This window comes from Podarcis erhardii (assembly GCF_964252035.2).
Source record: "Podarcis erhardii genome assembly, chromosome: 2".
Classification (NCBI taxonomy): Eukaryota; Metazoa; Chordata; class Lepidosauria; order Squamata; family Lacertidae; genus Podarcis; species Podarcis erhardii.
Genome location: NC_138498.1, coordinates 115,426,855 through 115,439,826, shown reverse-complemented (window position 1 = coordinate 115,439,826; position 12,972 = coordinate 115,426,855). Strand labels below are relative to the sequence as shown.

At 47.6% G+C, this 12,972-nt stretch overlaps 2 protein-coding genes across 2 annotated transcripts in view; one reads left to right on the top strand and one right to left on the bottom strand.

The window, feature by feature from the left end:
• LOC309336753 (uncharacterized protein) overlaps window positions 1–12,972 on the bottom strand; it is a 238,396-nt gene that overhangs the window by 81,715 nt on the left and 143,709 nt on the right. The gene's annotated exons all lie outside the window — the stretch shown is intronic.
• Window positions 1–12,972, top strand: part of LOC309336489 (complement C4-A-like) — a 66,277-nt gene that overhangs the window by 39,147 nt on the left and 14,158 nt on the right. The window contains exons 23-34 of the mRNA XM_081852279.1: window positions 415–504; window positions 1,109–1,312; window positions 1,884–1,959; window positions 3,990–4,146; window positions 4,459–4,599; window positions 5,322–5,493; window positions 5,637–5,851; window positions 7,070–7,228; window positions 7,851–7,910; window positions 9,550–9,643; window positions 10,139–10,322; window positions 10,813–10,903. Coding sequence (XP_081708405.1) covers window positions 415–504; window positions 1,109–1,312; window positions 1,884–1,959; window positions 3,990–4,146; window positions 4,459–4,599; window positions 5,322–5,493; window positions 5,637–5,851; window positions 7,070–7,228; window positions 7,851–7,910; window positions 9,550–9,643; window positions 10,139–10,322; window positions 10,813–10,903 — 1,643 coding nt within the window. The remainder of the gene's footprint in view (window positions 1–414; window positions 505–1,108; window positions 1,313–1,883; window positions 1,960–3,989; window positions 4,147–4,458; window positions 4,600–5,321; window positions 5,494–5,636; window positions 5,852–7,069; window positions 7,229–7,850; window positions 7,911–9,549; window positions 9,644–10,138; window positions 10,323–10,812; window positions 10,904–12,972) is intronic.

Below are 12,972 nucleotides of genomic sequence, written 5' to 3'. Positions count from 1 at the left end.
TTGGCCGTTGGAAAGGAAAGGATTAGAGAGCAACAGAAACATCTTGTGAGCTAGAACATGAGGAGTGTCACTGTTCCATTATAGGGCTACCCAAAATGCATCTGGGGTTGCCACTGTCAGAACAGGGTGCTACATTATGATGGGCCCATGGCCTGATCCTGCTACAGAGCTCTTCTCACATTCTTTACATACAGGAACTTAGCTGCTGTAAGGAAATTTCAAACAGGCTTTTTGGGGAGGCTGCCTGATGTTTCCAGGAAGTAGACAGACCATGGTAGTCTGCACTGGCAAAGGGAGGAGGTTGCGAATCCCAGATCCCTAAATTATTCGGAAGGGCTGCAGAAGCTGTTGGCTTGGAGTGGTGAGGAGCTAAATGTTTTTCCTTCTCTCCCCCCCTCCCCCCGTTCGAGACAGATGGGCGCACCAGAACGGTGGAGATTTCAGGCGAGATTCCCTCCAACGCCATTCCCGGCAGCGACTTCAAGATGAGCGTCCGTTTGACAGGTGCAAGGAACAAGCCAGAGAGGGAATCATAGAAATGTAGAGTTGGAAGCCCTTGAAATGGAGGAATCTTGATTCCAAACCTTCCTTTAGCTTCACTTGTTCTCCAGCTGGCAGTTAAAAGATTTCCAGATTGTAGTGGCACACTGGCATGGCAGACTTAAACCGGTTTGGATCAAGCAAGCAGGGGACGCTGTGGGTCTCCAACAGAGAATTATCAGCACCTTAAACAAACTAAATAATAATAATAATAATAATAATAATAATAATACCTATGTTTCTGTTTGTTAAGGGAGACACCTGTTCCCCTCCCAGAGCATGGCTTAACAATCAATTCCTCTTCACAGGGAAATTTGGGAGGGGAATAATCTCCTTTAGCAAACTGCACCTCCCACAATCCTTTGCTGGAAGCCATGACAGTCCAAGGTGGTGCCACAGTGCTTTAAGTGGACTGTGTTGCTTTGGCCCGGGCCTTGTTGCAAACATTGTTTTAAAAGCATAGACGTTGGCCGGGGTTTTGGTAGGGGGAAGATGGGAAATAGTTTTGTTGTTTTCCCTCGCTGGCCCGTGCCATGTTCTGAACCATTGTTTTGCCTTGGGCCCCCAGGCTCAGTGCCTGCTGATGTCCTTCAGAGTTCCCTGACCCCGGACGGCCTCTCGTCTCTGCTGAGGGTTCCCCAGGGATGCGGGGAGCAAACCATGGTCCTGCTGGCCCCTGGAGCCTATGCCATGCAGTACCTGGACAAGACAGAGCAGTGGCTGCACCTGAAACCAGAGAGCAAGGAAAAAGCACTGGAAAACCTCCGTTCAGGTGATGGGCCATGATGCATGCTGGGAGACGTAAAGGGGATGCGCTGAGCTGTATTGACTTACAAATTACTGCATGCGCCCCGGTAATTTACACATCTGCAATTTTCACCAGGAAAAGCATACTATAAAATTACTGTATATATAAACAGACTGGCCACGTTCATCCTTAGCTAACAGCTCAGTAGTCCAAAGAGGCTGCAGCACTGATTGGCTGGTGCCTGTGACGCCACAACTCCACCTCCCCATCCTGCCTTGCAGTCCATCTCCATGTGCCAATTGAAGCAGGCCAATTTGGGGGTGGGCAGGGACGTAGGAGGACCATTTGGCCTTGGCCTCAAGATCAGAGAGACTTCAAAGAGCATGGATCAGCTGAGGATCTCCCGCTCCATTCGTTCATTTTAAGGTTCTGCCTTCACTCATGCATGGCCCCTGAAGGATCCTGGCCTGTTTCTTCCTTTAACCCTATGCCACCAAAACTAAAACTAAAACGAGGAAATCCTTATGGACGTTTTGCAGAGAGGAAGCAAAGCAGCCATGATAGATGTGGGATTCTCTTGCCTTTTGCACTGCAGGCTATGAGCGGATCCTCACCTTCCGGAAGTCAGATGGATCCTACGGAGCTTGGATCACCCACCCCAGCAGTGTCTGGTGAGACTCAGCGCTGTGAAGGAGGCGGGAGGAGAGGTTCTGGGTGCGAGTATTGGGATGGTCCCATACTAGACCTGCTTAATCAATCTTTATCCCAATCCCCTTGCACTGCGTGGTTAGGCCATATCTGGTCTTCATTTGGCCTTGGCTCTGTCTGTTTATGGCAGTGAGCATTTGTCCTGCATTATGCTTCCTTTGCAAGGTGTTATACGTGTCTTCCCATTATTCACCCCCTCATCCCTTTGTTTTCAAGGCCTTTCCGTGTCATTTTTCAAATCACAAAGAAGTCCAGTTCTTTTTTTTTAGGCCTGCCCTGTTATTTATTTATTTATACCCCGCCCATCTAGTTGGGTTTCCCCAGCCACTCTGGGCGACTTCCAACCAAAAATTAAAAACAAAACAGACATTAAAAACTTCCCTAAACAGGGCTGCCTTCAGATGTCTTCTAGAAGTCAGATAGTTGTTTATTTCCTTGACATCTGATGGGAGGGTGTTCCACAGGGCGGGCGCCACCACCGAGAAGGCCCTCTGCCTGGTTCCCTGTAACCTTGCTTCTCGCAATGAGGGAACCACCAGAAGGCCCTCGGAGCTGGACCTCAGTGTCCAGGCTGAACGATGGGGGTGGGGACGCTCCTTCAGGTATCCTTGACCAAGGCCGTTCTTCTCTTTGACATCTGGTGGGAGGGCGTTCCACAGGGCGGGCGCCACTACCAAGAAGGCCCTCTGCCTGGTTCCCTGTAACTTGGCTTCTCGCAGTGAGGGAACCGCCAGAAGGTCCTCGGAGCTGGACCTCAGTGTCCATGCTGAACGATGGGGGTGGAGATGCTCCTTCAGGTATACTGGACCGAGGCCGTTTAGGGCTTTAAAGGTCAGCACCCTTTGAATTGTGTTCGGAAACGTATTGGGAGCCAATGTAGGTCTTTCAAGACCGATGTTATGTGGTCGCTCCCAGTCAGATAGTTGGTTATCTCTTTGACATCTGATGGGAGGGCATTCCACAGAGCAGAAGGCCCTCAGCACTGGACCTCAGCGATGGGGGTGGAGATGCTCCTTCAATTATACTGGAAAGGAAGTGTTCTGGCAGCCCCCAAGCACTTGTAGGCACAAACCGTATTGTCATACATGTGGGTAAAATGATTCATTGTTAACGTTAGGATTTTGATTAATTGGGATATGGATGAAAGTGTAGAACTATGCCAGACAGGGAATTCAGGGAAGTCCTGGGCTGGCTTATGCAAACCAATCTGGCCACCTGTGGGGAGAAGAACAGTTACAAAAAGGCGTTGAAGGGCCTTTGAGGTGAGGAATCCTTTAGCATCCTGTTACCAAGGTGATGGAGTGTGTGTTTGAGGGGACAGGAAAAAGGAGGTTTGAAGCAAGGGTTTCTAGGAGAAAGCAGGGCTGAGATCCATCTTGGCGAGAAGAGGCAAGTTTGCCTGCAATGCTTTTTGGGCCATGCCATAAAATCTGGACTCCCTCTGTGCAGACTGAAGGTGTAAATGGGCAAATGAGGCCTATTTCTCAAAGCACTACAGTCTCCGCTGTGTCTTCTATTCTCCAAAGGGACACAAACCCTGTGTGTGTGCCTGGGACACCATGGGCTCTTGCCACCGCTCACATAGCTGTTAACGTTGCCCTTTTTTAAAGGGAAATTCCCTTATTCCGAATAGGATTCCTCGCAAGAAAAGGGAAAAGTTGACAGCTATGACTGCTCGGCAGAGAGAGGGGCAGGCACCTGACTTTCGTAACAGCATTAGTTACTTGTGACTGATCTAGCAGCATCAAAAGGAATGTTGTGGCCTCTGAGTTTCATGGTATGTGCTTGAAAACCTCTGACATAATGCTGACCGCTTGGAGGCACCCCAAGTCAGCAGAGCAGTCCCTGCAGCCATGTTCAGTGCCTCCTTTTTAAATGCGAGCTCCCATTATGGGCCCTGGGTGCGCATGCGAGTGTTCAGATGTGCATGCGCACACCATCTCCACACCTGTGTCTGATTATTTGCCTGTCCTCCGACTCTCATTCCCTCCAGGTTGACGGCTTTCGTGACCAAAGTTTTGACTCTGAGCCGCGAGTACCAAGAGGTGGATGAGGCCAAGATCCGTGAGACGGTGCAGTGGCTGCTGAATAAGCAAAAAGAGGATGGTTCCTTCGAAGACCCACATCCTGTCTATCATCGGGAGATGCAGGTGAGCTCCTGAGCAACCATTAAAAAAGCAAACCTAATGAAAACTCACCGGCGTTTTCATGCCAATTTCTCCTAATTAACACATTGGTTTATGTACACATTTTTGCAAGCACTTTCCCCATAATATAATGCATTTCACCAATATCTTCATTTTTACGCACACTATTATTGTAAACTTTGTTTGGAGAACTGCATCACAAAAATCAGGGGAGTGCAAATTTCAAAGGATGGCTGAGTTTTGGTTTCTATTGCGACTCGGAAAAGGTGAATCGATTCTCCGTCAGCCATGCGTTCCCTTGTCTTTCCTCCCCAGGGTGGCGTTGGCGGCCTTCATGGAGGCATCTCGCTCACGGCGTACATCACCATTGCGCTTCAGGAGGCCTTGGCTGTGTACAAAGACGAGGAGTCGGATCCAGAGCAGGAAACAGCGAAGCAGGAACAGCTGAGTCGACTGGTAAGAAGCAAGGGAAGGCTGCGGCGGCGGGGCAAGCAGGAAATAGCTGCAGTGAGGTTACAGGGAACCAGGCAGAGGGCCTTCTCGGTGGTAGCTCCCGCCCTGTGGTATGCCCTCCCATCAGATGTCAAAGAGATAAACAACTATGTGACTATTATTATTATTATTATTATTATTATTATTATTATTACAGTGGTACCTCGGGTTACATACACTTCAGGTTACAGACTCCGCTAACCCAGTGCTTCAGGTTAAGAACTTTGCTTCAGGATGAGAACAGAAATCGGGCTCCGGTGGCGCGGCAGCAGCAGGAGGCCCCATTAGCTAAAGTGGTGCTTCAGGTTAAGAACAGTTTCAGGTTAAGAACAGACCTCCAGAACGAATTAAGTTCTTAACCCGAGGTACCACTGTATTACATTAAGAAACCACTGGAGAGCCAGCTAATATGCTGGACATGGAAATCCAGTCGTCCCAGAATCTCCATTTTCAACTTTTTAAAAAAACACACACACAATCAAGTTTCTATCCCTCATGGCACCTGACACCTGGCTGATCCTGCCTCTTCCTGCCCAGGCAGCAAGGCTTCCCACCTCCTTCCTTCCCTCCTCCCTTGACATCACTGTAATGTTGCATGTCCCACCTTGCTGTGTTCTTATGGCAAATTGCAAGCTACAAACACTCAAATACGTATCAATCAATATTTGCTTTTCTTTCTCTTCCAGAGACACGGCCTGGCTCGGGCAACTGCCTTCCTTTCCCGCAAGCTGGAGGATCAGTCCCTGGGCCCGTACCCTGTCGCCATCACCAGCTACGCCCTGTCGATCGCTTCTGACGACAAGTCAGCCATCGCGAGTGCCGGCGTCCGCCTGAAGAGTCTCGCTACGGAGGACAAAAGTAATCACCCTCAATCCCAATAAAACTCTGGACTTTCAGATTCCGAGCTAATGCACGAGATCCTGGCCACGTGTGTGTGTCCCCTTCCCCAATACATCGCATCTGCATAGCCCCTACATTCTGACCTCTCATTCTTCTTCCAGACAACACCATGATGTTCTGGGAAGTGGAGGAGAAAGACCGGCGGCAGAATGAGAAGAAGGCTGACCGGGTGCCTCCTGCTTCAGCCATCACGGTGGAGGCCACCGCATACGGACTCCTCTACCTGTTGCAGAAAAACGACATTGCGTCAGCAGGCAAGGTGGCTCGGTGGCTGACGGAGCAGAGGAACTATGGGGGCGGCTTCAGGTCGACCCAGGTATGGTCTCCCACAGGGCATGTTTTGGTTTTTTAAAAATAGATTTTTATTAAGATTTTAAAAATTACATGAATTTCAAAAAATAGTAAAAAACACACCCAATTAAACAAAAAAGAAAACAAAACAATACATAAAGACAAGTCACATCAAAGAAAAAAAGAAAAAGAAAAAACAGACCAAAAAAATGAAAAAAGGCATACAATTAAAAAAAGAACAAATCAAACCTTTACATAACTTTCTTTCTTTAACTTATTTCCTTGACCTCCTCACACCTCCCTTCTTTGTATTCTAGTTCAGATAGATATTTCAGCAAATCCTTCATCTTTGTTTTTATCCTAATAATTTATCTTAATATACTATAATTTTACATTCTCTTCTTTCACCAATTAACCATCCATTTTTACTTTAATCTTATTTCTCATTAAAACTGATATATTTGAACTTAATCTCTTAAGACATTTCCCCTAGAGGGCATGTTTACAAAACGGAGGGATTTTCTTGATTTACAAAAGTGTGTGCAATGTCTCTTATCTCCTATTTTTTCCCCCCATGTAACATTTTTGCAAATCAGTTTCATTTGTTGAGACATTAGGTAGAAAAGGGGGCAAGAGGTGGAGGGGGGGGGAGATGAGGGGGGGTTGGGTGGCGATGTTTCTATTTTACTTACTATATGTGGGGTTTGGTGCCAGCGTCGCTTGTGCAGCTTCTCTGCTGTTCACTTGTGTTCCTTTGGTGGTGAGAGAGGTTGGGGTTGGCCTAGGCTGTGGTTGTTCATTTGTGGTTGGCTGTGGTGGTCATTGTTTTCATGTGAGAATGGGGTGGGTGGGTGTTTTGGATTACATTAGCCATATTGATTTGTATGCTTTTGGTGGATTTTTGTCCTTGTCTTGTTGGGCTGTGTATGTGATAAAGGGGAGCCATCCCGGGGCGAAGGCATCTTCTTCTATTTGTCCCGGAGCCAGTTTCAGTTTATTGGTTAATTTTTCTAGTAGGGCTCTTTCCCATACTATTTGGCACCATTGGTCCATGCTTACTAAACGGAGGGACTATTGATGGCCACCAGCTCAGGTGGCTTTCAAGGGCGCTTTGACGAATGCTCGGAGGGTAGTCTTTGTGGCTGCTGGCCCTCATTTCTCAAGTTCCTGGGGACTAGCCCAGTGCAGGCTGTCTTTTCCCACTCAAACTCTCATAAACTGGCCCATTTCTCTCTCCTTTCAGGACACAGTGGTGGCACTAGAAGCTCTGTCCCGCTATTGGATCAGCTCCTTCGAGGAGGAGGACAACGAGCTGAAAGTGACCCTCAAGATCCCCGGGAAAAGCTTGCCGAGGACCTTTACCTTTGGGCGGTCGAGTGATCCAATCCAGGAAGAACTTCAGGTGAGGGTTTGGGGTAGGGATGTTAGTTTCTGTTTGCCACTGAGCAGTTGCTTGGAGTCACAGGACTCGGTTTACATTCCAGAGACCTTCCAGGCTGTTGCAAGTCTCACGGGAGACGGATGTGACGTTACTGGTTTCCTGTTCCTTTGTTTCAGTTGCTCCCTGCTTTCATAGAGAGAGGATGTGTTTTTCTTTGCTGTCTGCGTAGCTTAGAAATAAAACTCTTTGCAATGAAGCCATAAATCTCATCACTTCCGCATGCTGCTGGAATCTCTGCTGAATTGGGGGAACGTGCCTTGGGGCCTCATCAAAGGCTCAGGTCGTTAATTATTTGTTGGGAGGTGATTCCGAAGGCTCAGCCAGAGGAAGATAAGCTTTATCAGCTTGGCTGAGCAGAGATCCCGGCAATGGATTCCCGCCAAGCTAGGATTTCGGACACTCGCCTGATTCGATTTGGGCAGATCAGCCTGACCTGGGGTGGATCGTGGGATCCCTTCAGAATCCATAGTCCCACAGGCCCCTTCATGAGGCGGACCTTGGGGGCTGCTGTCGCCGTGTGGGTATTACAGTATTATTTGGCCTGGCCGTTCACTTTCCCTCCTCGTTTTTCTCCCACCTTTAGTTTTCCATGGGAAGTAACATCCATCTGAAAGTGGAAGGGAAGGGGAAAGGGACTCTAACCGTGAGTAGCTTCATAATTTGTCTGCTTTGCTTTTAATTAATACCAACTGATTCTCTCTCATTTGTATAAGCTTTATATTCAGGGAGGGCTGCACTGTGCTCTATGTGGGGCTACCTTTGAAGGTGACCCGGAAACTACAATAATCCAGAATGCGCCAGCTAGACTGGTGACTGGGGGCGGATGCCAAGACCACATAACACCGGTCTTGAAAGACCTACATTGGCTCCCAGTACGTTTCCGAGCTTAATTCAAAGTGTTGGTGCTGACCTTTAAAGCCCTAAACGGCCTCAGTCCAGTATACCTGAAGGAGCGTCTCCACCCCCATCGTTCAGCCCAGACACTGAGGTCCAGCACCGAGGGCCTTCTGGCAGTTCCCTCGCTGCAAGAAGCCAAGTTACAGGAAAGCAGGCAGAGGGAATTCTCGGTAGTGGCATCCGTCCTGTGGAACGCCCTCCCACCAGATGTCAAGGAAATAAACAACTATCTATGACTTCTAGAAGACATCTGAAGGCAGCTCTGTTTAGGGAAGTTTTTAATGTTTGATTCTATTTTTAATACAGTCATACCTTGGGTTACAGACGCTTCAGGTGGCGTTTTTTTGGGTTGCGGACCACCAAAACCCGAAAGTACCGGAACGGGTTACTTCCGGGTTTTGGTGGTCATGCATGCGCAGAAGCACTAAATCACGCTTTGCGCATGCTCTGAAGCTCCAAATCGCAACCCGCGTGTGTGCAGATGCGGGCTGCGAACACCGTGGGTTGCATCCCACATGGATCACGTTCGCAACCCGAGCGTCCACTGTATTCTTTTTTTTTTTTTTTTTAAAGATATTTATTAAAGTTTCAAAAATTATATAAAAACAAAACAACAATACAAACAAACAAAACAAGTATAATTTCAATCCCTTATTTTCTTGTAACTTACTTCCCCGACCTCCTTATACCTCCCCTTTCTGTATTCCAATTACTAATTATCAATTCAGCAAATCCTCTCCCTTATTTTTCATTAAATTTTTAGCCTTTCTTTTCTTTTTACTGGATCATTACAGCTGAAAACCACTTAATTTCTAAACCAAAGTCATTCTAACATTCATTAATTTTGCAATGTTTCCTAAGATAGTCCTTAAATTTCTTCCAATCTTCTTCCGCCGTCTCTCTTCCCTGGTCTCGGATTCTGCCAGTCATTTCTGCCAATCCCATATAGTCTATCACCTTCATCTGCCATTCTTCCAAGGTGGGTAGATCTTGTGTCTTCCAGTACTTTGCGATGAGTATTCTTGCTGCTGTTGTGGCGTACATAAAGAATGTTCTATCCTTCTTTGTTCTATCCGAGCGTCCACTGTATTCTCTTAGGAGCTGCCCAGAGTGGCTGGGAAAACCCAACCAGATAGGCAGGGTATAATTATATTATTATTATTATTATTATTATTATTATTATTATTATTATTATTATTACTACTACTACTACTACTACTACAGCCCCCCACCTGCCTCACTTTCTACCTGAAGCCTGCCAGCTTCCTCCTCCTTAGGCTCCCACTCCTGAGCTCTGAACAAACCTTTACTCCAGTGTCGCTACTGCGAGCGCACAGTTCGAGAGCAAGGAGGAGCACTCCTCTTCTGTCTCTGCTCCCTTCCAGGTCCTGAAGCAATACCATGTCTTGGCTGTGCAAAACACTTCATGCCAGACTCTCGGGCTGCAGGTGGACGTGAGTGGTTCTTTTCAACGGGCACGTAAGTCTGGGCTTCAGATTCCAGTTCTGTGGTCAGGGAGACCGCTGCTCTCCACATTAATCACCGTGGGCTCCACTATTGCCCTCTGAGGCCCTTCTCTGTGAGCCAGCTACACGAGAGGTTCAGAGGGCCGCAATGCAAGAGCAGGCCTTATCAGTGGTGGCTCCTAAATTGGGGGACGCTCTCCCCAGGGAGGCTCGCCTGGGACCGTCGTTACTTGTCTTTAGGCTCCAGGCAGAAATTCCTTTCCTCTGGGCCTTTGGCGTTGAATTATCCACAGCCTTCTTGAGTGGGCTTTATATATACATCTGTCATGTATCTCCCAGCATTCATCACTATGAGAGAAAGAGGGGGGAACTTTTCTCCAGCCACTGCATAATTTTATAAACTTCTATTATGTCAACTCGCCTCTAAACTCAAATGTCCCAAATGCCACAACTGTTGCCAGTAGGGAATTTGCTCCATCCCCTTAACAATTTTGACCTTTTTCAACAGCCGAATTATTAGACTACTACTATGAATATGAAGATTACGGCCCAGAGGATTCTGAGCCAAAAGCAGATGCCGCCGACCAGCCGTTGTCACCGATTGAAGTGTTTGATGCCCGCCGACGCCGCAGGAGGGAAGCCAAAGACCCTGGTCAGGCACAGAAGGAGGTCACCTACAATGTCTGCTTCTGGTAAGGTTTGATGAACGGACTTTTCTAGAACAGGCATAATATTCTGGTTCTAACCAGAACTGGGCCATTTTGAGGAGGAAAGAACTCCCTTCCTCTCTTTGGGCACTGCCTTTTAGGGGATGGCAAGTACAGTGGTACCTCGGGTTAAGTACTTAATTTGTTCCGGAGGTCCGTTCTTAACCTGAAACTGTTCTTAACCTGAAGCACCACTTTACCTAATGGGGCCTCCTGCTGCCGCCGCACCGCTGGAGCCCAATTTCTGTTCTTATCCTGAAGCAAAGTTCTTAACCTGAAGCACTATTTCTGGGTTAGCGGAGTGTGTAACCTGAAGTGTATGTAACCCGAGGAACCACTGTATTTGCCTGGTAGTGGCATGCTAGCCCAACACTCTATAGCTCAACACTCTAACCATTGCACGATATTGCCGCTACTTGAAAAACAGAATATCCTTTCCCTAACCTTTCTGTTTTTGCTTCTTTCCTCCATACAGGAGACAACCAGGGGCTCATGTCTCTGGCATGGTTATCGCGGACATCACCCTGCTGAGCGGCTTCCATCCGGACGAGAACTACCTTGAGGAGGTGAGCAGAGGCTGTGTGGGCATTTTGGCATATGACAAGGGTCAGAGTCCAGGCCTGCCAAGACCCTACCAAGCCCCATTGAGTTCCCTTCCCTGTGGGGCCTTTAGATATGCTTCAGCACAATTGGAGCCTGGTCCATTAGCACACTAGCCCTCCAACAAACGGCTGGGCCTGGCCTAGTATTATGGGCCACCAGTCCGTCTGCTGTATTAATAATAATAATAATTCCTAGCCCATCTGACTGAGTTGTCTCATCTGCTAGAGCCTCATCAGGACAAAGGACTGTGGTGATGCCATTCAGCTATGAGAACCTTATCCTGCTTAGTAGCCTCAATTGTTGTTGTTGTTTAGTTATTTAGTCGTGTCCAACTCTTCATGACCCCATGGACCAGAAGAGCACGCCAGGCACTCCTGTCTTCCACTGCCTCCCGCAGTTTGGTCAGACTCATGCTGATAGCTTCGAGAACACTGTCCAACCATCTCGTCCTCTGCCGTCCCCTTCTCCTTGTGCCCTCCATCTTTCCCAACATCAGGGTCTTTTCCAGGGAGTCTTCTCTTCTCATGAGGTGGCCAAAGTATTGGAGCCTCAGCTTCACGATCTGTCCTTCCAGTGAGCACTCAGGGCTGATTTCCTTCAGAATGGAGAGGTTTGATCTTCTTGCAGTCCATGGGACTCCCAAGAGCATAATTCAAAAGCATCAATTCCTTGGCGATCAGCCTTCTTTATGGTCCAGCTCTCACTTCCATACATCACTAATGGGAAAACCATAGCTTTAGCAGTACCCTCAATGGCTATTATTATTAATGTTATTATTATTATTGCCACAATGGCCATATTCTCTGCTGTTGGAGGCATCACCAGATGTCAAAGAGAAAAACAACTACCAGACTTTTAGAAGACATCTGAAGGCAGCCCTGTTTAGGGAAGCTTTTAATGTTTAATAGGTTATTGTATTTTAATATTCTGTTGGAAGCTGCCCAGAGTGGCTGGGGAAACCCAGCCAGATGGGTGGGGTATAAATAATAAATTATTATTATTATTATTATTATTATTATTATTATTATTATTACTATTACTATTTTATGCCTCTTAGAGCTCATGCAGACTTTCCTGCCACCTTCCCCCTGGGGAAACTCGATCTTTAGAACTGAAGCAGAGCAAACATTGGCGCCTGCTCCAATTCAGTGCCAAAGAGTGAGTTTTCCTGGGGGGAAAGAGGCAGAGCACATGGGAAGCTGCTCAGACCTGTGTCTAGGAAGCACAGGACGAATGGGAAACTTGTTGGACGAGCCTTCAGTTCCAGTGGGCAGGAATCGCAGGTGGGGAGAGAGTAGCGCTTCTGTCCTCAGGCCCTCCTTTCGGGGTTTCCATGGGGGCGTCCGGTTAGCCGTTGCAAGAACAGAACGCTGCACCAGAGCCAGCTCTCCTTACGACCTCCACGCTCCTGCTTGCTGGTTCACCATTTTTGCAGAAATTTATGTATAGGTTGGGGGGGGGTGTCCCTCCAGCAGATATCATGCACATGCAGCCCATTACCAAAATCTGCACACTTTTGTGATTTTTGTGATTTGTCCCCACAAAACACTTCATCACAGTTTCTTCCTATCTATTCAAAGGGCCTTTGCTGCACGATACTAAATGTAAGAATTCGCTGATAAATGTATCTATGTACTGGCTCACAGGGAAAACTTCAGAAATTCATATAGACATGTGAGCTCAGCTACTCAGCAGCCCCTCTGCCTGAGTGATAATCCCTGGCCTCCTGGTACCTGAGTGCCAGACAGGTAGCCATTCCAGAAATAACCAACCCAGATGAAGACCAAAGGGTATGATCAACTTGGCTGGGAAATGTAAATGTCTCTTTTGTTACACTTGATGGGTGTTTGGTGGAGGGCAAGGAGAACCATGGGGTGGGGTCCAGGATGCTCAGATTACTGCCACCAGACCTCCCCTTTCATGACGTAACTGTGATGTAGTTTGTGGGGGATGTTACATGGAGATTAGCAGCTAATAAAAATTTGGGTTCTCTTTTGTTCGGGGCTTCCATCTTGTTCCACCTTGTGGCAGG